General features: G+C 36.3%; 1 protein-coding gene across 27 annotated transcripts in view; it reads right to left on the reverse strand.

Moving 5' to 3' along the window:
- Positions 1–26675, reverse strand: part of LOC119552963 (B-cell receptor CD22) — a 153556-nt gene that overhangs the window by 34497 nt on the left and 92384 nt on the right. For 15 of the 27 annotated variants that reach the window (XR_005219747.1, XR_005219746.1, XM_037862958.1 and 12 more), the window contains 8 exons: positions 24608–24737; positions 24440–24535; positions 24226–24384; positions 24076–24158; positions 20412–20598; positions 11227–11256; positions 11058–11069; positions 8211–8351 (listed from right to left, as the gene is read on the reverse strand). Coding sequence is in view for 23 of the 27 variants with exons in the window: in XM_037862958.1 (XP_037718886.1) it covers positions 8211–8351; positions 11058–11069; positions 11227–11256; positions 20412–20598; positions 24076–24158; positions 24226–24384; positions 24440–24535; positions 24608–24737 (838 nt within the window). In the remaining 4 variants the exon portion in view is untranslated. Of the gene's footprint in view, positions 1–477; positions 1151–2003; positions 2035–8210; positions 8352–11057; positions 11070–11226; positions 11257–20411; positions 20599–24075; positions 24159–24225; positions 24385–24439; positions 24536–24607; positions 24738–26675 lie in introns of those variants that run through there. The other 12 variants (XR_005219749.1, XR_005219748.1, XM_037862965.1 and 9 more) reach the window with 5 other exon arrangements.

Genomic DNA, 26675 nt, shown 5'->3' on the forward strand with positions numbered 1-26675 from the left:
ACAACACAATTCTACAATTATTCTTACTTTTAACATGTTCGAGTTTATTAGAATGGGCCAACGTTGAATCGGGGGAACAGCTCCAGTTGATTGCATTGCTCAAATTCCTTAATTGTAATGTAGGAGTTGGGGGTCTGGGTGGTGCCATATTGCACCGCCTTTGACGAGGCTCCAAAGAGCTAATTCCCTTTCTACAAGGGGCGACATTGCACGTATAGTCTTCTATTTTCTTGGAAAAATTGGTTTCTTTTGCAACTATTTTAGCTGCATCCTTGCCTAATGAAGGCACTTGAAGTGTCAATGAGGTATGTGATTGACAATTACTGGGCTTGTTATTTAAAGAAGGTTCTCCAATTGGTGCGTTTGTCGTCCCGTGGATCGTCTCTTTAGCCTTTTTGTAGGTCACTATATGATAAGTATTGGTTGATTGATGCAAATCATACAGCAACAAATAAAAAGGATTAAAAATAAATGTTATGGTGCAACTAAAATTCACAAAAATACTCTACCACTTCCACTGCAACGAATTCCTTTAAGACGATGCTGAGTTCCAAACTGCGGGGTGCTTTCATTAGAAGCCAGCCCACGCCAAAAGGTCTGTAATAAACCAACATGACTCCGCTGACTATCCCGAGTGCAATCACTCGCACTCTTTTTAAAAAGCAGTGATAAAATATGATCCAATTTGTTTTGGCCAGAACATGATGTTGAGGCCGGCAAGACATCCAATGGTTCTAATTCTGCTCTAGACTTGTTCTCTTTTACAATCTTTAATTGTGCTGTTTCAACTGTAGATAACTGTGATGCTGCGTTTTTCTCAAAGACGACAGACTCATCGGTGAGGATGGTACTATCGGATCTAGCGTGGCTTTCTCTTAAGACAGCACTCAATTGTGCCGACAGCTGGCTCATGTGGCCACCACTATTACACAGATTCCTGTTTAATGTCATTCGGTTCACAGCCAGATTTTCTTTTGTGTTGCTGTTTACGTGAAGCATCACTCCAGGACGAATTGGCCAACGTGGTGGCGATTTAGGCGGGATTGCATTGAAGCGCGTGGGAGACGGATTTGTTAAAGTAGCTGCATATTTATCTTGTTCTTGAAGGCTCCCACCCGATTGTGTAATTTCTGCCTGATCAGACAATACACTGAAATGTGGTGTGTGGGATAAACAAATAAAAGTGCAGTTTTACGGGTTATGCGGTATAAATAGGTATTTAGTAAAACATGACAAATGAAAATACATACGGTTTCATGCAAAGGTAATTTACAAAAGTTGACAACGTGAACACAATTTATCTTTTTGCCAGTACTAAGCAATTATATATGAGAATGCTCCGGTTTTCACATCACTTTTGAGTTTTAAAAAAAAATTTAATTTTCCTTTTGCAGTGCACCGGGTTTAGGATAAATGTTGGTCTAGGCAAATATTTGGGTAAAAAATTTGAGGTGGTTCGAGAAACTACTTAATTACAAAATGAATACGCCCTTAATTGGCCTTGTGATGATCAAAATTAATGTTAATGTACCAATGAATAATGCAAATAAGAACTGACGTTAGTTAAAAAAACGGTCTTAACGTAAAACAAAGTTTGTCGTTTTTAAAATTAAAAAATAAAATTTTCTTTTTGCGTAAATCAAAGGCCTTTTTTTTGGCGTTTTTAAAAGTATTACGAAAACATTTGTGAATGTAAAAACAGGAGTATTCCTTAGAGTTGAAATGTCATATGGCGAAAAAGCTGGCGTCTTTAACCAAATTTAAGACTTTGAGTAATAAATTCATAATTGTGAAAATTATAAAAAAAATTGAACTTTAAGGAAAACATCAGTTTTAATATATATTTTCCGAATGTGTGTGCTAACAAATTTAATGTATAAAGTTTTTTTTAATCCTAATATTGAAATTATTTTACTCTCTGATTTGTTTACCATTGCATGATCTTCATACATAAATACATTTACAAAAGCCATTGGAATACAATAAATTTAATTTGGACTTACCTTTTAGAACTTATAGAAACTTCCGTAAGATCTGTACATGTAGGTGTAGTTGTGTATATGTGGGATGAACGTGGAATTGTTGTTGTAGCACAGAATAGTAACCGTTTCATGCGATTTATTAGTTTAATACAGCGTGCAATGATGTCGCCCAGGCATTGTGAAGCAAAGCGTACGTATGTAATAGATAAATTAAGAATTCAAGCAAACATGTTATATATGTTAGTAAAATTTAAAACATATATTAAATATATTATTTTAGCTTTGTACCCGGTATTCTTAAAAAAAGCCTACCCAATCCATAACTTTCCACATCCACGTTGTTTTTATACCCGTTACTCGTAAAGTAATACATTCTATAATTTTTCAAATGCCGTAGAGTTTTAGTTTCTTATATGGAACTGTTGATAGCTATTTAAATGATTCCATGACCCTATAATAGCGTTTGGATACGCACATATAATATTAAATGTTGTCCAAAGTTGAGGAATCTCATGGCTGTACAGTACTGTTCAGTTTAAAGTTTTAACCGAAATCGTTTTGGAGAAATCAAAAAAAAAACTTAAAAACTTAAACGATGGTATTTAGACAAATCATGTTAGGGTGGCGTACACAGTACTTAAAATACACCTACCCAACGACATATAGCAGAAGCATGTAGAAATTCACAAGTTACGGGCGTACAACATTTTGCTATTCCAAAAGTGGTAAACTAAAGATTCTTATGTTAACCTGTTTAACATTACCTAAAATTTTTAGGACATTACTATAAATATTGGATACGAAAAACAAGTTCAATTTTCAGGCATTGTTAGATGATTTGAACTGGTAAATGTGGACATTCTTGTTGACTAATAACTTTAAAACGTGACTTTTTACAACAATGTATCGTACGTTAAAACTTGAGGAATCTCAAGAGCTATACACATTTAGGACCAAAATCTTTCGAGCCATTTTTAAGAAATCGAAAAAAGCTTAAGAAGTAGGAATAAAAAAAGACAAACCATGTTAGATAGGCGTACAAATTATTTCGAAATACCTTTTTAACGACATATAGCACAAGCCTGTCGCTTTAAAAGTTCACAAGTTACGGGTGTACCAAATTTAGCTAGTCTTAGATGTTTTCCCGCCAAACTAGCGAGTTTTTCCAAAAGTGGTAGAACTAAAGTTTTTTATGTAAAGCTGTTTAACATCGTCTAGAATTTTCAGTACCATAAAATATGGTTTTGTGACAAACTAACAAACAAAATAAAATTTTCATTTTGGGAAGTCCCCAAAATCTTGTTTTGCATAATACTTTTAAACGGAGCATCCGATCTGAACAGATGAGGTGTATTCGACTCGTATTTTAAGTGAAAATACAACTTGAACTTGTGCATGTATCCCCAACGGCACCAACAGATCAAATTCTATATTTTCACTTTTACACTTTCAACTCTCTTTCTCCCAAACCAATTTTTTTACTTTTAAAAGTCTTGGTATGCAATCCTTTTAGTTTTTCGTGAAATCGCTCACTCAACTGGTGCGCTTCGTCACTACGTCGACTGCCGTCCACAGTGTTTCGGGACAAAGAATGTAACAGGTTTTGTTATGAAATGTTTCCGACCCTATTAATTTATCTATATATATTACAGTTTTTATAACTCAAGAACGGGCTCACCTATTTATATCAACATGTGCAGGTTTTGCTTACAATTATTTGTTATATTTTTTCTGTTGTTTAGCGAGTCGTCGGTGTTTCATATCGCCTAAACGCTTTATAAAGGAAAAATGCCACAAACCAATCGATGTGGCATTATGAAATGATGCGTGCTGCTTTTAATTACAACTGTCAGATTGATTTTAGTAAGCCCGCATACATTTGAATGACGAAAGCGATATGTCCACACTGTGATGGGGCTAACTCTTCATGTGAAACCCCCGGCATGTGTTGTGCTAATGGCAAAGTGAGATTGCAAACATTAAAAACTCCACCCAAACCATTGTATTTATTTGTTTAAAAGATAAATTGGAAAAATTTCTTTAAAAAACAAGGAAGAACGCTATAGTCGAGTATCTCGACTATCAGATACCCGTTACTCAGCTTAAGGGACCAAAGGGAAATGGAGATATGCAAGCAGAAAAGCGAAATTGAAATGCTGAAATGATTTAAGAGTTATGGGCGTTAGAGTGGGTGTGGCAATTTTTTTTTTGGATCAATCAATAGGTATTGACGAGACTAATACATTTCAGTTCCACAGGCTTATGCGGTTTCGTAATAACATTCGCGTAACAAACTTGCGCTGCGTTCAAGGCTACGGAATCTAATTCTGAAATCCCAATTCTCTATCCTTGATAGTTTCCGAGATATCCGCGGTCATACTTATAACTCATAGTTATAGTTTAGTAGACAGACAGATGGACAGACGGACATGGCTAGATCGACTCGGCTAGTGATCCTGATCAAGAATATATATTCTTTGTGGGGTCGGAAACGCTGTCTTCTTTGTTACATACTTTCCGACGGATGTAATAATGGTATAACTGAGTATAAGATAATACACTCAAAATAAAATACACTAAAAATAAGAAAAGGGAATCGGCGAATTTTGTCTTTAAGATAAGCTTCCCTTAAATTGTAGGGTTACATTTATTCTAAATTACAGAGTAATTTTACTAAATTTTAGGGAAATAAATGATTTTGAGAATAGAAAAAAATTCATTGAAGTAAAAAGCTATTTAGTTATTTATGAATTTAATGCACTTTATATTATGTGTAGCTATTAAGTGCATACACAAAATACATTTTTGGTAAAATTGACCATTGCAGATAGTTTAGTAACTATAAAAAATTTTACTTCACTATTAAAAATGATTGTTAACTATTTATAATTCCCAATTGAGTCACTTTTAAAAAGTTCAAATTCAAAATTGTTTTTTTTGTATTTTATTACCATATTACATTGATGTATTTATGGACTTATACAAATTTGATCAATTTTATAGGTATATATTTACTATTCAAAATTCACAAACTATATTTTATAGGTTGGATAAGTGTACAAATAGTTATTTGAGTACAATCCATGGGTTGGGTACATTCTACCCCTATTTATAGTAACGTTACAATTTTTATAGTAACCCTTACGTTTACGAACTACGTAGGAGTAACTATTTGATGGGTAAAATTGATAATTCGATGGTTTTAACCTTTTTACTAATATGTTGGTCAATTTTACCAATCTATTTTTTTGTGTGTAGTAAGGAATCTTAACCCTAAAATTGTGTCCACGTCTAATTATACCCGTTACTCGTAGAGTAAAAGGGTATACTAGTTTCGTCGGAAAGTATGTAACAGGCAGAAGAAAGCGTTTCCGACCTCATAAAGTATATACAGCTGCGAAAAAAAAAATAGCACCACCTACTCGAGCAATGTTTGGATAGCCACCCTACTTATATTTTTAGCTCTGTCAAAACATGCAATACCTTTTTGGAATCGAATTGCAACATAGAATCAGAAAATGAAAAAATAATGTAGATTTTTTTTTTAGTTTTTAAATTATTTAAGAAACTTTATAAAAAGTCGAAAAACTTAACGAAAAAAAAAATAGCACCACTTTTCAAAAATGGATTTAAAATTATAGGAACTACCAATATTCATGAGATAAGAATATGGAACTATTAAATCGATGTTTATATTCTTCATTTAATACTTTGTGGTGTATCCTTTATTGGAAATAACAGCTGCGCAGCGTTTTGGGATGGAGTCAACTAGGTCCTGGCATCGCTTTATGGAAATTTGAGTCCAGGACTCCCTAATTACTCCGCAAAGGGATCCCATGGATGTTGGCGACTGCCTTCTTGACGTCCGACCACAGATTCTCTATTGGATTAAGGTCTGGAGACTGCGGAGGCCACTCCATAACGTTTACAGAGTTGTCCCCAAACCATTTCTTTGCCTTCTTGCTGCTATGTTTTTGGTCATTACCTTGTTGGAAGACCCACACGAGCGGCATTTCATTCTCTGCGAAAGGTAGCATAATGGTATCCATGATATCCACGTATACGTGCTGATCCATGATGGCCTTGATCCACTGTATCGGGCCTACTCCGTAATAGGAAAAGCAGGCCCATACCATCACACTACGCCCTACATGCTTTATGGTCTACTGGGGCTTAAATTCCGAGTTCTTTGGACGTCAGACACACGATCCTGATCCTTTTCCACCAAACATAATTACATAATCACCTTGCTCTGACCTGACCATAAAAAATTCCTCCACTGTTTGGGTGACCAATTTGCATGATCCTTGGCAAACTTCATTCGCCTAGAAATATGTCTGGCATTTAAAAGTGGTACCTTTCTCGGGCTGCAGGCTTTTAGGTTATATTCCCTGAGATATGTACGCAGAGTTTGCACCGTCGCATTTATTTTAAGCTCCTTTTTAAGCTCAGTAGCAAATTTAAAAGGATCCTTCTTGTTCTGACGAATCAATCGATTGACGTGAAGGGGGGTCATAGACAGTTTTCTTCATCGTGTTTTAGGTTTTTCTTTAAAGTTTAGAGCGTTCTTAATCATTTTATTTAAATATCCGACCAATCGACCAACTTCTCTGTAAGATTTTCCATCCTTTATCGACTTTTGGATGATATCACGCTTTTTCTTAGTGCATTGCCTTCCACGCCCCATTTTAATGGTATTATCAAACTTTTTATGTTCAAAATATTTAAATTATAGATAAATCTAATTGACCCGTGCTTTGTTTTAAGGCTATTCGGCAAAATATGGGGTTTTTGCTAATAAATGTGGAAGTGGTGCTATTTTATTTTTCTTCATTTTTTGGGCTTTTTTAATAAAACACTTAAAAATAAATTTATAGGAAGGATTTAAAAACAGGGAAACACATTTTTTGGTTAGAAAGAATACTAAAGAGTACAAAAAAATTTTGTGTTGAAAAAAACAAGCACTGAAAACAATTTTATGTTACCCAGAAGAAAATGTATTGAAGTGGTGCTATTATTTTTTTCGCCACTGTATATTCTTGAACAGGATCACTAGCCGATCGTCAATACCTATCGATTGATCCAAAAAAAACTTTGCCACGCCCACTCTAACGCCCACATCGCTTAAATCTGTCTACCGCCGGTAGGTGGCGCATTTCAATCTCGCTTTGCTGCTTGCATATCTCCATTTTCCTTTGGTCCCTTTAGCTGAGTAACGGGTATCTGATAGTCGAGGTACTCGACTATAGCGTTCTTCCTTGTTTTGTATATGTATATGAAATGCTTTCTTGGTTAAAGAAAAAAGGAAAGAAAAACTTTCTTGATTTAAGGAAAAATTCCTAGACTTGATAAAAAATATCTTGCACTTGAAAAAAAATTTTATTTCGATTTTCAAAAATTAAGGGTTGATTTTATTTTGAGTGTACGATATGAGGATTTGATATACTCGTCTGCTTAAAAAACTATTCTAAAAGAGTAGAAGAGAATATTATCAAAAACAAACAAGCTGTAAAGGTATCTGATCCAGCTCACTCCGTCTTATATACTTCCATCAATAAAAAGAAAACTTTGAGAAAAGTTTCACAGCTTTGAAGCTGAGAGTCTAGTTTGCGTAGAAACGGACAGATGGACAGGCGCGTGGACAAGCGGACGTGGCTAGATCGACTCTTATAGTGATGGTGATCAAGAATAAATGCTCTTTATAGGGTCGAAAATGTCTCATTCATTGCTTTGCAAACTTCTTCCTAATATCATAATATCCTCTGCAAAGGTATATAAACAAATAAACAATTATTTTACATTACTTGTACTAAGAAAGTCAACCACAAAACCATAGTATTTATGTCTAACTCCATTACACACAACAGCTCGAAGAAAGCGATCAAATTTTAGCCGGATTTGTTCATGGATTTCTAAAAGAAAATATACAATTATAACTAAAAACTTTTCCTCGACCTGGGCGACTTTTTGTTTTCGTTTATCTTGCAGATAAATGCTTAAATTAAAAATGGCATGCAACAGTATTTAAAAATGTTATACTTATTCTTGATTGATTTATTAAAAAATAAATGTATATTTTAGTTCGAACTTGATGTATTATGCTTATCATATGTTTCAAGCCTTTTTTGTTGTTCGCTATTATTAATATATATATGTAAATGGTTGCTTTTAGTGTAGCATACATATATCAAAATATTTTTTTCTTGCTGGCAATATATTTATACTTACATTTATCCTGGCGACGACGACGACGGCAAATGCATATAATTATGCAACATATAATAATCACGGTCAGCAATAATCCCATAATAGCAGCAACTAATATGATAAGTGTATTCTTCTCCCAGAGCTGCCACCATGCCAGTTGCTCTAATTTTGAAAGAAATAGAGTGCAATTAGAAATTATTTTAGTTATTTTTAAATAAAGGGTTAGTTAAATAAAAAGCTTAAAACATTGTCATCCACTAAACACATTGGATATAATTTCGGGGAGATAAACAAATTTACACAATGGGTGTTTCATAAAAACACAAATAGGTTATTTAAAATAACACTATTTACAGCCAGAAAAGAAAAAAAGTGGAATGCCACATTTTCTATTAAGTTTTAAGTCCCTGAGCTCATTCAAAAATATACAAGAATCGTTTTCGAGATATTCGCCAGAAACCAGATTTGTTGAATTTGTTTATTTTACATTTTAAATTATGACACACTACCTAGCGCCAAGTCACCTAGCGGATGATATCGGTACCACTGACCATGCCAAAGTTTGTTTAACATAGTAAGATTCTCAGCGGTTAGATATATCTATCTATATACAGATATTGATCAATCAAATCAATTTTAGTTTACTAAGTACTATGGGCGCTTGTAGGCGTTAGGGTGGGCGTGCAACTTGCGCTGCCCAGGAATATCTTAAATATTCATGATTGTTCCCAACTTTCTAGCGTTTGTAGTTTCCTAGATATTAGCGTGCATGCAGACGATTTTTTTATGTTTGTGGGCGTAAGAGTTGGTGTGGCAACCTATTTTTTGTGTCAGTCGATAGGTATTGACGAGATAAATACATTTCAGTTTTTATTTTACTTTTAACAAGAAAGGAAGTTAACTTCGGCAAGCCGAAGTTTGTATACCTTTGCAGCTGTAATTGTTAAATTTAAAAATACAAAAAATGATATTCCCAATAGTATAAGATAATATGTCAAAAAACACCGAAGCTATAATTTGTTTCATATTATTTTTCCACCAATTTTCCGATCGTTCCTATGGCAGCTATATGATATAGTCGTCCGATTTTGATAAAATTAAATTTGAACTTCAGAACTTATAAAAAAATGCTATTTCCAAGTGTAGGAGGTTATATGTTGAAAAGCACCGAAGCTATAATTTGTTTCGTATTATTTTTCCACCATTTTAACGATCGTTCCTATGGCAGCTATATGATATACATAGTCTTCCGATTTTGATAAAATTGAATTAGAAATTCAAAACTAATTAAAAAATGTTATTTCCAAGGAAAGAATGTAATATGTTAAAAAACACCAAAGATATAATTTTTTCCCATTTTTTCCGATTATTCCTATGGGAGCTATAAGATATAGTTGTCCGATCCGGCTGGCTCCGACTTATATACTACCTGCAAAAGATGTAAGACTTTTGGGAAAGCTCCAGCCCGATAGCTTTAAAACTGAGAGACTAGTTTGCGTAGAATCGGACGGACAGACGGAAATGGCTAGATCGACTCGTCTAGTGATGCTGATCAAGAATATATATACTTTATGGGGTCGGAAACGTCTCCTTCACTGCGTTGCAAACTTCTGACTGAAATCATTATACCCTCTGCAAGGGTATAAAAATGTAGGAGCCACAGTTTTGATTGGTTTTAAATTTTAAAAAATTCAAACTAGAAAATATTTTCTTTCGTCCAAGTCCTGATATACGTGTTTACTTATTTACCGAATAGTACACGTAAAAAAAGGTTACAAGAAAATAACAAATTGGAAAAAATCTTTCCGAAATCCGTTCGACTCGTAAAAGAACGGCCCACCTGCATTTGCCCTATTAGGACTGTGGAGCTTGAATTTTGGGGTTCTTGTGCTTCCTGCGCAGCGCAAGTTTTTTTCAGTGGAGTGCCACACCCACACTATGGCCCATGAACGCTAAGTCTGTCGGTCTGTCCCCCACATTTTTTATATTTTATAAAGTGTAATTTGGATTTTGTTCTTATTATCAATACCCATCTACATGCATTGTTCAAATTGGGCAATTCATAAAATAGGTCTAAGCTAATAAAGGAATAGATGCTAGGTGGCGTGTTGATGTGGTGCGCAATCTCGGAAACAGCCGTTTCTCGACCTCCCTCGCACTCCTTTTAACAGGTATCTGATACTTAAGGCAATCGCGTTATCTCTTGTTTTTATTATACATATATACCCGACAAAAAGCAGCTGATCAGAAGAAAAACGTTTGCCAACGACAAAAAAGGTTTTTTATGGAGAGCTCTTTTTCATTATTAAATTTTTATAACCGTTACTCGTAGAGGAAATAGATACTTCGAATTCGTCGCAAAAAAGAAAGCGTTTCTGACCACATATACACTTATTTTTAATCAGAATCAGTAGCCGAGTCGATATAGCCATACACGTCTGTTCATCTTTTTTCTTGGGATCTTTCAAAGCGGAAGAGTTGGGATAAAGCATCCATATTTTAGAGATTTTTTCGCAGCGCACGGTTATTTTAGCGATTTCCACGCCCACTTTAACGCCCACAGTTTTGATGCTAGAATGAATGAATGAGTTTTTAGCTGAAATGTATTTGCTTCGTCAATAATCTTCGATTAACCTTAACAAAAGTTTGTCACGCCCGCTAGGGCCCCCACTCTAAAATCTGTCCGGCACCCTCATTATTAAAGATTTTGTAAAAGTGTAAATGCGACATCCAAAAATTACAGGGTTCATTTGATAAATGTTATGGGAATACGTTTTTACCACTAGGTGGAGCCAATTCGAGAAATAACTTGACATGCTTATAAAAGATATATGCGATACGTTAAACTTAATAGTACAAAAGACTTACTTTTTGGTCGTACTTCATTCAGTTAATTAAGCATGAAAATATTTTAAATATTTTAGTAAGAAACAAATAGAAAGGACAGAATTCAGCACAAGTTAATTAAATATATACATATATGGTTAATACTATGTAAATCCATTACTGCGAATACGTTTCTTTTTTTGGCATTTACCTTGCCACCATATTAAAAGCGATGAAGCAGCTGTCAAAATAAAAATTAATATACCTTAAATTAGGATTTTTAATGTAAACGTAAAATACAATTGCGTTAATGTTAGCTGGCCCTTGTACATTTAATTTATGTGTGCCACTATCGACATATTACGTAATCACCTAATGGTAGATAGGACAACCTATAAGATTACCCCAAAGGTACAGCTTATTGTAATACAAAATCGACTACTAATAGGGAAAAGGTCTGTAGGTTGGGACACCTTTTGTTTTGTTTTTCATTTAGTTATTGGCTCCAAAAAATATTAATGTTAAAATTGATTTCACTACCGTTTTATCCAAAACTCTGAAATATTAAAATAATAATATTCTTAAGGTTAGAAGTTAATTTGTCTAAAAAACACCGAAGTTATAATTATACCCGTTACTCGTAGAGTAAAAGGGTATACTGGGTTCGTCGGAAAAATGTAACAGGTAGAAGGAAGCGTTTCCGACCCCATAAAGTATATACATTCTTGATCAGGATCACTAGCCGAGTCGATCTAGCCATGTCTATCTGTCCGTCTGTCCGTATGAACGCTGTGATCTCGGAAACTATAGAAACGACAAAACTGGAAATAGGCATGCAAATTCTAGAGATTCCTGCGCAGCGCAAGTTTTTTTCGTCAGTGTGCCACTCCCACTGTAATGCCCACAAGCCGCCACAAAACTGTGGCTCCTACAGTTTTAATGCTAGAAGCGCAAAGATTTGGGTCAATCAACAAAAGATAAGCTTAAATCTGTCTGCCGACCATATATTGAGATCTCGCTTTGCTTCTTGAATGCCTCCATCTACCTTTAGTCCATTTAACTGAGTAATGGGTATCTGATAGTCGAGGTTCTCGACTATAGCGTTTTTCCTTGTTATACCCGTTACTCGTAGAGTAAAAGGGAATACTAGATTCGTCGGAAAGTATGTAACAGGCAGAAGGAAGCGTTTCCGACCCCATAAAGTATATATGTTCTTGATCAGGATCACAAGCCGAGTCGATCTAGCCATGTCCGTCTGTCCGTATGAACGCTGAGATCTCGGAAACTATAAGAGCTACAATACTGGGATTAGGCATGCAGATTCCTGAGATTCCTGCGCAGCGCAAGTTTTTTTCGTCAGTGTGCCACTCCCACTGTAATGCCCACAAGCCGCCACAAAACTGTGGCTCCTACAGTTTTAATGCTAAAAGCGCAAAGATTTGTGTCAATCAACAAAAGATAAGCTTAAATCTGTCTGCCGACCATATATTGAGATCTCGCTTTGCTGCTTGAATGCCTCCATCTACCTTTAGTCCAGTTAACTGAGTAATAGGTATCTGATAGTCGAGGTTCTCGACTATAGCGTTTTTCCTTGTTATACCCGTTACTCGTAGAGTAAAAGGGAATACTAGATTCGTCGGAAAGTATGTAACAGGCAGAAGGAAGCGTTTCCGACCCGATAAAGTATATATATTCTTGATCAGGATCACTAGCCGAGTTGATCTAGCCATGTCCGTCTGTCTGTCTGTCCGGATGAACGCTGAGATCTCGGAAACTATAAGAGCTAGGCTATTGAGATTTGGCATGAAGATTCCTGAGCTTCTTACGCAGCGCAAGTTTGTTTCAACAGAGTAACACGCCTACTCTAACGCCCACAAACCGCCCAAAACTGTGGTTTCTACAGTTTTGATGCTAGAATACAAATTTTAACTGAAATGTGTTGTTCTCATCAGTACCTATCGATTGTTTTGCCACGCTCACTTTAACGCCCACAAACCGCCCACAAACTTCAAAAAATCGTAAATATGAACATGGATACCACGGAAACTATCAAAGATTGAAAATTGGGATCTCAGTTTTAAATTCCGTAGCCTTTTACGCCACAAGTTTGTTACGCGAATATGCCACGCCCACTCTTACGCCCATAAGCCGCCCAAACCTATGACGCCCACAATTTGTATGCTAGATACAAAATTTTAACTGAATTGTATTGGTCTCGTCAATACCTATAGATTGATCAAAAAAAAAGTTTGCGACGCCCCCTCTAACGCCCATAACGCTTAATTCTGTTTTCCGCCGGTAGGTGGCGCATTTCAGTCTCGCTTTGTTGCTATCATATCTCCATTTCCCTTTGGTTCCTTTAGCTGAGTAAGGGGTATCTGATAGTCGAGGTACTCGACTATAGCGTTCTTCCTTGCTTTATTTATATTTTTTAAGAAATATTTTTTTGATTACTCATATGGAAGCTATTGGATATCGTTGTCCAATCCGGCTCGTTCCGACTTATATACTACCTGCAATAGACATCAGAAACAGACATTTTAGAAAGATTTCATCCCGATAGCTTTAAAACTGAGAGACTAGTTAGCATAGAAACGGAAAGACGGACATGGCTAGGTCCACTCGGCAGGTGATCCTTATCAAGAATATATATACTTTATGTGGTCGGAAACGCTTCCTTCTGCCTGTTACATACTTTCCGACGAATCTAGTATACCCTTTTACTCCACGAGTAACGGGTATAAAAAGGCCAATTATGTTGATTACATAAAACATAAAATTCAAGGAGTATTATGATTATGAGTATTAGCATGTATGTATATTAGTATTTTAATTTATTTAATTTACACTGAAATAAAATCTTTAAAAATGTGCTGTGTGGCGCTGGACAGACATTAGCGTTAAACAAACTCAAGAATCTCTAGAATCGTTATGCCAAATCCCTTTCTAGCTTTTATATCTTCCGAAATCTTAGCACAAATACGGACAGATGGATAGGCAAACATGGGCGAATCGACTCGGCTAATGATACTGACCAAGAGTACACCCAGAGAAAAAAACTAAGAATTTCGTGCTTGAATCAAGTATTTTCAGTGTCAAAATGCCAAACATTAAAATTCCCAATCTCGAGAACAAAGTACAGCTTTCAAGTACGAATTTTTAGACAGAAATTCTCGATTGAAGTACCTTTTTAGAACCATTCGGTCTACAATCAAGTACGAATTATTATTTAATCTTGTCATATTTGTACTAAAAACAATTACGTTCTATTAACTACACAGAAAAAAAAACGAGCCAGGATCAATTTGATATGCGCATGGTAAATTTGTGTTTGTACTCCATTGCGTTTGGCCCTTTTCACAAATGGATTTTGCTTCTTTGTAATATTACCCCTTTTCCCACTGCCCAGTTCCCCTCAAAGCATTTTTTTCTTGTTAGTAAATAATCGTTACTTATATTATTATTGATGGAGTCTGGTCTGAGGAAAAGGCGTAAATCAAGTATTTACACATTTATTTTTGGTTTATTTAACATCTTTTAACATCTTAACTTTGCAGCCAAATAAATTTGTTTCTTAATTAAAATAAGAGAGAACGCTATAGTCGAAGCCATCTACAATCAGATACCCGCTCTCAGCCAAGTTTACTGGGAGCACTTAGGGAGTGCGAAGGAAATAGAGATATACAAGTTGATAATAAAAACAAATTCTCATTTAAATTTTTGAAAAATATTCAACAATGTGGGTGCTAGACGATTGTGGGTGCCACGCCATCTTGTTGAAAAACTTGCGCTGCGCAGTAAGCTCAAGAATCTACATTCCAAATCCCAACTTTCTAACTTTTATAGTTTTCGAATTCTCAGCGTTCATACGGACGGATAGAAGGACATGGCTAGATCGACTCGGCTACTGATGCTGATCAAGAAAATGTATACTTGATATGGTCGTTAAGGTTTCCTTCTACCTGTTACATACTTTCCGAAGAATCTAATCTTTTACCCTGAAAGTAATGTATATAAAAATTTGAATTGGTGTAGTCCACCCACGCAAATTAGCTGTCAACACCGCTCGCAAAGAAGCCAGACGCTTATAATCGTACACAAATTTCTGCCGGTCTGCATATAGTGCCCTTTTTTTTGTATTATTTAAAATTTTTAAACGAATATAGGATATTCCTTATTAACATACGTATACAAACGTACACACACAACATTACAGCTTTAACCCTATATACGTTTAATTAAAAAAGAGCGCTTTGCTGCTTAAGCCTAGTACTCAGATCGGCTAAGAGTTTCACTAGTCGAAAAATCTTATTCTTTGTAGTGTGACCGAAGTTTTCAAAGTTCACCCGCAATGCATGTGGCATGGTCTTACTGTCAAGCAGCTGGGCTTGTTGTCGAACGGAAAACAAATCAATTGGAGCAATTTAAAAAAAAACTAAAATAAAAGTAAATAAAATTTCCAACGAATGTTTTTATTTATGTAAATTATAAGTTTAAGGCTTCCTTCTCGTCCCACGGATGCTTTGCCATCTTTCCCGCGCCATCTGTAGTCCAGCTCCTAGCTGGCCAATAATGGCTGGTGATGGCTCCTCCAGCTGTCCCTTATCGGGCGACCTTATTTTAATTTTATTTTTATAGAAACCGGCGCGTCATTCATCTCCGCTTTAGCTGTCAAGTAGCTGGTGGTGGTGGAGTCCTCAATGGAGAGCTCGTCGGAAATCGAGCGATGTCCCATGTTCCTTCCCACTGGGATTCTCTAGTGGATGTCCTCCAGCGCTTCAACTATTCTGCGGATTTGCCCCGTTGTGGTATTGCTTCCTGTCGGTCAAGTCCCACAATAATGGGCAACAGCATGGATTGGGCGTCCTTTTTCATCTGCACTGACCTTCCTTAGCCGTTTTGGGTGTTTTTCTTCCATTTTTAATTTTTAAATTCCCCACCGCCTCTGCACGAACACCGCCAAAGATCAAATTTCTTATTCTTTGGGCCGCGGCTAACGGCGTTCATCGAAAATTCACTCGCGAAATCTGGTATTTTTTCTAGTATTTCCTTAGCTCATATGAGTACCGCGCTGAAAAAGAGACCCGACGAAAAGCTTTAGCCGCCTGTTTGCCTCTCGCTCACTCCTATAGTTAGCTCGCGGTTTTCGTCGATGTGAGTACTAGGCTTTAAGAAAAAAAAAATAATGTTTGGGAAAATTACGGACCCATTTTAGTGGTATTATTAAGCATAATTGAGTACACGCCAGATGATTTTGTTTTTTTTCTTGAATTAGAAGAATTAGATGATTTTGTTATGTCTTGAAAATGAATTTGTTAATTAACATCCAAAGAATAAACGCAACAAATTTGGGTTGAAATGCATTGATAACTTTTTTAGCGGGCAAACAGCCAACAGTTGCAAGCATGCTCTCCATTCTGCTCCCATCTGTAGCAGAACAGAAAAATGGTTTTGATTTGGTTTGCTTCATCAATAAAAATTCCCACACTTGGTCATAAATTTTACCCTTAAACATAAGACTTATAAACCTTCACACTTAAAGCCGTAACCCTATTGTCATCACATTAGCAAAATCCGAAGCCAAATCCATTTCCTCCCTCTCTCCATTTCCTCCCTATCTCTTGGACCTACTGCATTAAAGCGCACCTTTTAAAATACTATAGATATAGCCGTGATCAAAAAATCTTCTTGATCGATTTTGTTGGTTTATGTTTTCTTGTTCTCATAAACTAAATTTCTGTACACATCATGGAGTTATTGGACATTTAAAATTATATATTTTGTTTTTTTTTTGGATTGGCATTGTTCTCATTAATTAGAACAATTATTTTCATACTTTACGAAGTGCAAGCAAGACAGATATTTGTCAGCTCTAACGAGCAATTAATGAGCAAAATTGACAAATCCAATAGACACTTCTGGTATTCAAAAACTACTCGATAATTTAATACTTGGACCGATAGGTCAATGAGCAAAATTGTATTTAAAAAGTAAATTTGAATCATTAATTAGAGCTGCAGCTAAAATATGATCGAGTATAAAAACTATTTTTATGCTTTAGCTCAATTTAGTGCTTTAAATATAGATTATTATTAAGTATTATTTTAAAAGCTTCGAGCGTTAAAATCAGCAAGTAGAAGTTATTTTAACTTTCAAATACTAAAGTAACCATGCCTTCATGTCCAAACAAATCCTTGTAAATGTCATATATATTTCTCTTTCTAAAGCCTAGTACTCAGATCGGCTAAGAGTTTACCTGGTCGAAAATCTTTTTCTTTGTAGTGTGACCGAAGTTTTCAAAGTTCACCCGCCGTGCATGTGGCATGGTCTTACTGTCAAGCAGCTGGGTTTGTTGACAAACGGAAAACAAATCAATTGGAGCAATTTAAAAAAGAAGAGTCTGCTGGTGCACAAAGAAATAAAAATAAAAATAAATGAAAGTTTCAACGAATGTTTTTATTTATGTAAATTAGAAGCTTAAGGCTTTCTTCTCGTCCCACGGATGCTTCGCCATCTTTCCCGCGCCATCTGTAGTCCAGCTCCGAGCTGGCCAATAATGGCTGGTAATGGCTCTCCAGCTGTCCCTTAGCGGGCGACCTTATTTCCTCCTCCCTATAGAAGCCGGCGCATCCTCTATCTCCGCTCCATCACCAGATGCCAAGTAGCTGGTGAAGGAGGAGTCCTCAATGGAGAGCTCGTCGGAGATCGAGCGATGTCCCATGTTCCTTCCCACTGGGATTCTCTAGTGGATGTCCTCCAGCGCTTCAACTATTCTGCGGATTTGCCCCGTTGTGGTATTGCTTCCTGTCGGTCAAGTCCCACAACAATGGGCAACAGTTTGGATTAGGCGTCCTTTTTCATCTGCACTGACTTCCTTTAGCCGTTTTGGGTGTTTTTCTTCCATTTTTAATTTTTAAATTCCCCACCGCTTATGCACAAACACCGCCAAAGATTAAATTTCTTATTCTTTGGGCCGCGGCTAACGGCGTTCATCGAAAATTCACTCGCGAAATCAGGTATTTTTCTGGTATTTCCTTAGCTCATCTGGGTACCGCGCTGAAACACAGACCCGACGAAAAGCTTTAGGCGCCTGTTTGCCTCTCGCTCACTCCTAACCATAGGATCGTCGATGTGAGTACTAGGCTTAAGCCAATAATAAATGCTCTAATAATTGAGCCGAACAATACCGTGACATAACCGAATCCAAAGAGCTGTCGCACAAAAAAAGCTTAGAAATAGATGCTTCTGGTGGTGGTATCTAATAATGGACTTTTAACGGACCAATGGTAACTTTATAGCGTTAAAAGTAGTAGTATCTTTCGGTACGAAAGATGGACCTAAAAAAATACCAAACATTAGGTTCGGTTAGTTGCGATGTATTAAAAAGGCGTTATGTTCCTAACAGTTCAAGCCATTAAATTTTAGCCGAGAAACTGGTGGCTTACATTTCAATTTGCACAAAATGATTTGTTACTTTCATACAATTATTGACTTATCAAGTCATGTTTCCTTTCACATTTACTTACACTTTTGTTTGTATTGTTATCAATAACTATCCGTGATGTTACAGAAATCTCTTTTATTTCGATTCGGTTGGAACTAAGAAGAACATTACTATGTATTCTTACCGTCCGTAGATACCCGATGCTCCCTAAATTTGACACATTTTTTTCCGGTGCGTTATTAAATTATTTTTCCCGATAGTAAAAAAAGCATTCAGCGAAACCGTTTTTTCGATAAACGAACAAGTATATTAATTTGTGTGTGTTTTGTGTTTACCCATAGTAAAATCAAGGCCAAGTTTAACAATTTTTAAATAACTGTTTTTTGCTTAGAAGTCTCAAAATATAATGCGCAATACGTAAATAATAACTAATATTAAGTTAAAGTATATACCACGCTTAAGTTTTTACATAAATGATCAATGCTTATGAAGTTTGGTTTGGTTTAAAGATATTTGTTAGCCAGGCGCTTAGAAGATTGGAGGCTTGGAAGGCAACCTTTTCTTAGAATATACTTTTAATGTTTAGATATATGTAAAGCTCAAAGAAGTTGAAATCCCCCTTTGATGTCAGATTTGTCAAACAATCAAAACGGTTTCACACGAATAGACTTAATGGGAAGAACGTGTTGATAAATCGTAACAAATCAAATCAAAACACGCACTTTTAAAAAAATAAATTAAGGGTTACTTAATATTTGTAAAATAAAACATAAATCACTTAAGTTGGACAAACTAACAAATTGTATCCATACAAAATTTCTATGCCCGTTACCTAATTCTAGGTTAAAACATATAAGATAGTGGACCCAAAAAAAAAAGGAAAAACGATATCACACAGACAGTGGCGGATCCAGAGACGATTCTTGGGGGGAGAAATTGAACTTATTCTTCGATTTGGGGTTCAAACTTATTATTGCGAGAGAAATACAGTACAAATTATAAAACAAAAATATTATTTGGTGAGAAGAGTGTCACTGTTGTATTTTCATTTTTTTATTGCAGAGAATATTTTTCTAGCAAACAAGTAAAATTTTCAGGTTCTGTGGTTCCAAGGGGGGGGGGGGAAATTTCCCTAATTTCCCCCCCGTGGATCCGCCACTGACACAGAGGTCTAAGTGTGTCAGACTATAGTCTGACAGCCGTTCTAACTCAACCTAACCTAACTTGTAGAGCAAAATAGTATATTAGATTCGTCATAATATATGTAACTGATAGAAGGAAGCTTTTCCGACCCTATAATGTATACACATTAATGAGGGTCGAGTTGCATGGGGCCGAATAATCAAACTTGACTAAGTGACCTTTTAAAAACAAAAATAGGTGGTTTTGAATTCAGTAATATATCTGTGTAGACTACTATGATATTTTTGCCAGTATTTTTCATTCGCGTTTGGGGGTCAAAAGCCATTTCTGCCCATAAGTTTGTTCAGTAATGTTGCTTAGAATCCTTTTAAGATTGCGTTCCTTGTATACGATTTTTAAGCTCCCAAATCGACAATCCCTAATACACATTCTTGCTTAGAATCCTTTTAAGATTACGTTCCTCCTATACGATTTTTAAGCTCCCAAATCGACAATCCCTAATACACATTCTTGATCTGGTATCTGATAGCCGAGGCCATCGACTACAGCAAGAACTACCATCACCCTTCTTGGGGTACTTTGGTGTTATCAATAAAATGAATTAAAACGTTATAAGTAATGCGCAGTATGGGAAACAGTCCATTTGCTGCTTGCACATTTCCATATCCCTCGCACATCCGTTAGATGAGTTCCAAATATCTAAGAGTCGAGGCACGCGACTAAAGCGTTAACTCTTGTTTGTTATAAAGTGTTAGTGTTGTTCAAAAGTATTGTGTTGCATACCAAGCTATAACATAATATATACGTACCAGCTACTTCAATTTCACAAAATGTTCCAGAACCAATTGTGTTATTCGCCACACATCTATAAGTTCTGGAAATGGCATAGTCCGCTTGCAAAACGTAAAAGCTCTTTTCCAAAAATGATTTTTTGTCACCGCTATCCAAAACTTCAACCGTTTCATTGTCAGCTTTTATTGACCAAGAGAAATCACTCTGCAAGATATGTAAAAATTTTCGATTATTTGACAATTCATTTATAATTTATAATGTAGGAACGCCCAGAAAAAAATTCGTTCGAAACGTTCAAAAATCAAGCCCAAACGGGGTCAACAAGTGCGTTAGACCATTTGTTGACTATTTATGAACGGTCGTTTATAAAATATGACCGAAACTTTAAGGTTGGGTTCCGATCGAATGGGGCACTCTAAGAACATGTTTATTGATTAGAGCAATACATTTCAGTTAACATTTTTATTCTAGCATCAAAGCTTTAGGAGCCACAGTTTTGGGCGGTTTATGGTCATTAAAGTGGGCGTGGAACCCTGGTGAAACAAACTTGCGCTGCAAAAAAAACTCAGGAATCCAAAATTGATTTGTTGAAAAAATCGTAGATTTGAACGGGGATATCTCGGAAACTATCAAAGATAGAGAATTTGGATCTCAGATTTAGATTCCGTAGCCTTGTACACAGCGCAAGTTTGTTACGCGAATATGCCAAGCCCACTTTAACGTCCACAAGCCGCCCAAAACATGTGGCGCCCACAATTTTGGGAGAAAAAGCTGTGAAAGTGTAAAAGTAAAAATTTAGAAAATTGGAGCTGCTGGATACGGTGGGAATAAAAGCCCCCAGCTGTTAAGCTAGTTTTATTTTTACTGAGAATACGGGTCGAATGACACCTCATTTGTTGAAATTCGATGTCCCGTTCAAAAGTAATTCAAAAAACAAGATTTTCTTCTTCTTCCCAAAATGAAAATGTTTGTCCCTTTGTTTGTGGGTTTGTATGCATCCCATCTTAGTTTAAGGGTTTTGGAAACCCTATGGGTGTATAAAGCAGCTTAAAATAGAAAACGTTTGTTCTACGACTTTTGGAAAAACCCGCTAGTTTAGCGGGAAATAAAAAAAAAGGGCAGATTTAAAATGCTTATAGTATCTAAACAACTAATGCTACAGAAACGTGCTATATATCTCTGAAAAGATAATTTAATTTGTTAAATACTCTTCATACAGTTAAATTGTCTGAATATAATAAATTTAGAGTTATGATAAAAAGTTATTTTTTAAAACCACTTTTTGACTATTTTCTCAAAATTGAGTCGAACGATTTCTTTTTAAATTTTAAATCATACAGCCCTTGAGATTCCTCAATTTATTTTATCGAATGTAATATCATTTTTCGTCACAATTGTTGATATCAGAAATTTTTGTTAAAGGCGCGTTCGCCACTACTTTCTACCTCGTTAAGAGGTGTTTTTGTTTGATAAACGATTTTAATTGAAATGTATTATTCTCGTCAATACGTATCGATTGATCCAAAAATAAGTTTGCCGCGCCCACACTGCCCACATAACCATATATTGAGATCCCGGGTAGGTGGCGCGTTCCAATCTCGCTTGGCTGCTTGCATATCTCCATCTCCCTTTGGTATCTTTAGCTGAGTAACGGGTATCTGACAGTCGAGGTACTCGACTATAGCGTTCTTCCTTGTTTGACATATTATCTTATACTATTGGGAATATCATTTCTTGTATTTTTAAGAATTTCAAGTTAAATTTATTAAATATAACTGCAAGGGCATACTAACTTCGGCTTCCCAAAGCTAACTTCCTTTCTTGTTTCATGTGGCTTGGGGAAAATGTAGCATCAAAAAAGTTGTTAGTGCTAAATGAATTTGTGTTTGGCACAATTTTGAAGAATAGAAACTTAAACAAGGAAGAACGCTATAGTCGAGTACCTCGACTATCAGATACCCGTTACTCAGCTAAAGGGACCAAAGGAAAATGGAGAAATGCAAGCAGCAAAGCGAGATTGAAATGCACCACCTACCGGCGGTAGACAGATTTAAGCGTTGTGGGCGTTAGAGTGGGCGTGGCAAACTTTTTTTGGGTCAATCGATAGGTATTGATGAGAATAATACATTTCAATTAAAATCGTTTATCAAACAAAAACACCTCTTAACGAGGTAGAAAGTAGTGGCGAACGCGCCTTTAACAAATACTTTCCGACAAATCTAGTATACCCTTTTACTCTACGAATAACGGGTATAAAAATGACATTATAGATGTAAAAAAAAATTGGCCAATTTTTGAAGCAGGCTTACTGAGAAATGGAAGGCTTGCCAATGTAATGCAAGGTATTTTGAGACAAAAAATCAGAAATGGCTTGACATGAGAATCATTCTCGAAAAAATAAAAGATGTAACACAATGGAAAATGTCATGGACGCCTTGCTGATATCTTCTGATCCACTCATTACATCATTATCTAAAATGGCAAACAGGTCGGCGATGTCTATTTATTTTGGTAACGTCGTTGCTGGACTGCTTACCAATTTTCCGAAAATAAATAATGATTCTGATTGTTCTGATTCAGATTAAGTGTCACAATATACATATGTGAGAAAACAAACACATTTGTTAAAATTAAAAAAATATAACTGAAAATAACCAATTTAAAAAAAATCACTCTTTTACACTGTATGTATATAAATGTTCTTAACATTTTTATGGGGCTGTGGGAAATAACTAACGTAGCACAATGCAATTTAAAGGATTTACGTAAAATAGGTTTAAAACTGTAGGTACAAAGTTTCATTTACTCGAGTTACTAATAAAATTCCGCTAGCAAGGCTATTGGACCCACTGTGCGCCTGGTTGCGATGCATCTAACATCCTTTCTTTTGTTTTGTGTTTGCTAAAATTTAATATCTTTTGTTTATTTTGCTGATGACAAAGAATTTATTTATTATTAATAGTTCATATAAACACAAGAAATAATAGTTTAATATAACTACAATTCACAACCGTCTTCTCGCGGACTCGAACCAGTGCTTCCATGTGTCAAGGACAGACGCTGGACCACCAAACGATTTTTTCATGAACGGACAAACCTACACACATTTTTTCATGCTAATTTATGAAGGATGTTCTTCCCATTTCTATCACCTAAATGTTCATGATTTGACCCCGCAGCGTTCGTTTTTTATGAACGCAACATTGCAAACTGATTGTTCGCAAATCATGAAAAATGTTCTTGATTTTGTCCGTTCTTTTTTTCAGGGTGTATTGTTTAAGCATTGCAGTTTATGGTATGTTTGTTGTACCCGTTACTCGAAAAGTAAAAGGGTATACTAGATTCGCCGGAAAGTATGTAACAGGTAGTAGGAAGCTTTTCCGACCCCATAAAGTAGATGTTGGATCAGATTATTAACAAAATACTGCATAACCCTAATGTCTACATATGTACATGTACTCTCTCCGCTCTGCTCCGCTTAACGAGCGTTCGGAAATAATGGCAGTAGCGTATCATCTTTGAAAGTGAAAAGTCGTCTTGGTCTTGAGTTTCGGTTGTTCGATCAGTTTATACTTAAAATTTCCTGCACCCCCATACTCTGATTTAAATGAGTTATAATTATAGAAAACGCTTTATAATTCACCGTTCATCTATATTGTTCCGACTATTCACTAAACTTACCTCTACGGGATTTCCAAAGGCAGTGCAAATAAGCGTGTCCTGATCATCAATTTCTCTTCTCTCAATTTCGCAGCGTGGTTTAACTTTTGAGTAATTAATTAATAAAGAAATAGAATATGAGCGTATATCTTTCACAACCCGTATACTTACATTGAACTTCGATTACAGTTTCAGCAATACTGGTCCCATGCTTGTTATAGGCAAGGCAGGTATACGTGCCATTATCTTTTCTTTCCATTGCCTTATTAATAATTAATGCATTTCCATTGGCTATTGTTTCGTTTTTGAAAAACCACTTATAAGAAGGTTCTGTAGATTTGACACATAGTTAATGAATACACATAAGTAAGCAATAAAAAATTACCTGGGTTAGCTCGGGATTTACATATTACACGTCCTGGTATGGTATCTTCTTGGACAAACACAACGTTCTCCGAAACCGTAATATTTTCAGGAGCGTCTATTGGAACATTTTTTAGATTTTAAGCAGCTAGTGATATGCTAACGCTTGAGGGTTAATATTTCTACTTACATTCAATGCCAAAATAAGTGCGACTCCTGATGCTAGCACCTACTGTATTGCCTGTTGACACGCACGAATAGTTCGCATTATCCGCCTCGATATCAAATTTGGCAAGAGGCCAATTTGGCATATTGAAATGCTGAAATCATTCAAATAGGTGGAACATGTTAGTTAGGCATTAAAAATCAAAATGCTACAGAATTCATTGAAACCAATTCTTATACCCCTTACTCCTGAGTAAAAAAAATTATTATTGAGTTCCTTGAAAAGTATGCAGAGGGTTGAAGGAATCTATTCCGACCCTAAAAGGTATACATATTTTGGTCGGGAACACAAGTCGAATCGATCAAGCCATGTCCTTCTCTCTGTACGTTTGTCCATTGTAAAAATGCTTAAATTAAGCTTGTAGATTGTAAAAAGGCCCACCAACCGTTTTTTAAAAATTTTTGCAAGCGCCCACTAAAACACCCACTAATCGAAATGGAAAATGTGTAGAGTTCTTTGTTTATCAACACACGAAAAATGTTTAATGTTTCACACTGCTGCTGAAAGCCTGGTACTGAGAGTAACGTTACGTTGTACTAACATACGTATCTTCTTAGCATAACTACGAGTAAAACGTTCTCCGGCAAGCTCTCCATTAAAGAATCGCTGGACTCCACCACCACCAGCTACATGGCGGAGCTGGAGGACGCATTGGCCTCCTGGAGGAGGAAAACAGGACGATCGCTGAGGAACAGCTGGAGGAGCCATTACCAGCCATGGCCAGGATGCTGAGCGACTTCCTTCAGCATCAGCGGTACGACCCCGTTATAAATAAAGCTCCCACTACCTTAAGGCCCATGTTTGTATATTGCGAATAGAAGCTGGCCTGCAGATGGCGAAGCATCCCCGGAACGAAGAAGAAGCTCGAAACTACTTATTTAATTAAATAATAGCATCCGTTATTTATTCAATTTATTATACCCGTTACTGGTCTAGTGAAAGGGTATACTAAACTCGTCTGAAAGTATGTAACAGATAAAATAAAGCGTATCCGACCCTAAAAAGTATACATCTTCCTGATCAGAAGTCGATCTAGCCATGTCCGTCTGTCCGTATGGACGCTGAGATCTCGGATACAATAAGAGATAGAATGTTGGCATTGGACATGTAGACATGGGCTTCCTGCGCAGCGCAAGTTTGTTTCAGCAGGGTGCCGCGCCCACTCTAACGCCCACAGTCGCCCTTAACGCTTAAGCCGGTCACAATTTTTAATATTTTGTAAAAAAATTTCATGAGATTTTGTTCTTATTATCAATAAACATATATGTACATGCCAAAAATTATTCATATCGGAGCATTCATTAAAAAGTTATAGCCAAACAGACGAGAGGGATGATCATACAGAAAATAGACTGCTTACGAAATTTCACCAGGGCCCCCTAGGTTTCACGTTGTGTGGGGTGTTAGTGAATTTTCGTAAACGAAACGAATTAACGATAGGTGGCGCTCTTTTTGTTAGCTAAGTATCGGGTATTGGTCAATACCCACCTACATGCCAAAATTAATTAAATTAAATAAAATAATACAAATCGGACCCCCTATTAAAAAGATATATAGAAATAAAGTGTGCAATCTTGGGAACAGTCGCATTGCATATCTCCGTCTCCCCCGCACTCCCCTTTGATAGTCGATGGCATCGACTATAGCGTTCTCCCTTGGTATACCCTTTACTCGTAGAGTAAAAGGGTTAATTGTGTTCGGTGAAAAGTATGTAACAAGTAGAAGGAAGCGTCTCCAACCCTATAAAGCATATACATATATTCTTGATAGCCATGCTATCCGTCCGTGTGAACACTGTGATCTCGGAAACTATAAGAGGTAGAGAGTTGAGATTCCAGATTAAGATTCCTTATTTTCGTACGCAGCGCAAGTTGTTACGCGAACATGCCACGCCCGCTCTGACGCCCACAAGCACTCCAAAACAGTTGCTGCTTCAGTTTTGACAAAGTTATTGTTTTCTGAGTTTTCTTTTTCTGGAAATACCTTTTTTTCGATTTTATACACCGAAAAAAATCACCATCAATTTGGCCCT

Source organism: Drosophila subpulchrella, chromosome 3L (assembly GCF_014743375.2).
Source record: "Drosophila subpulchrella strain 33 F10 #4 breed RU33 chromosome 3L, RU_Dsub_v1.1 Primary Assembly, whole genome shotgun sequence".
Lineage (NCBI taxonomy): Eukaryota > Metazoa > Arthropoda > Insecta > Diptera > Drosophilidae > Drosophila > Drosophila subpulchrella.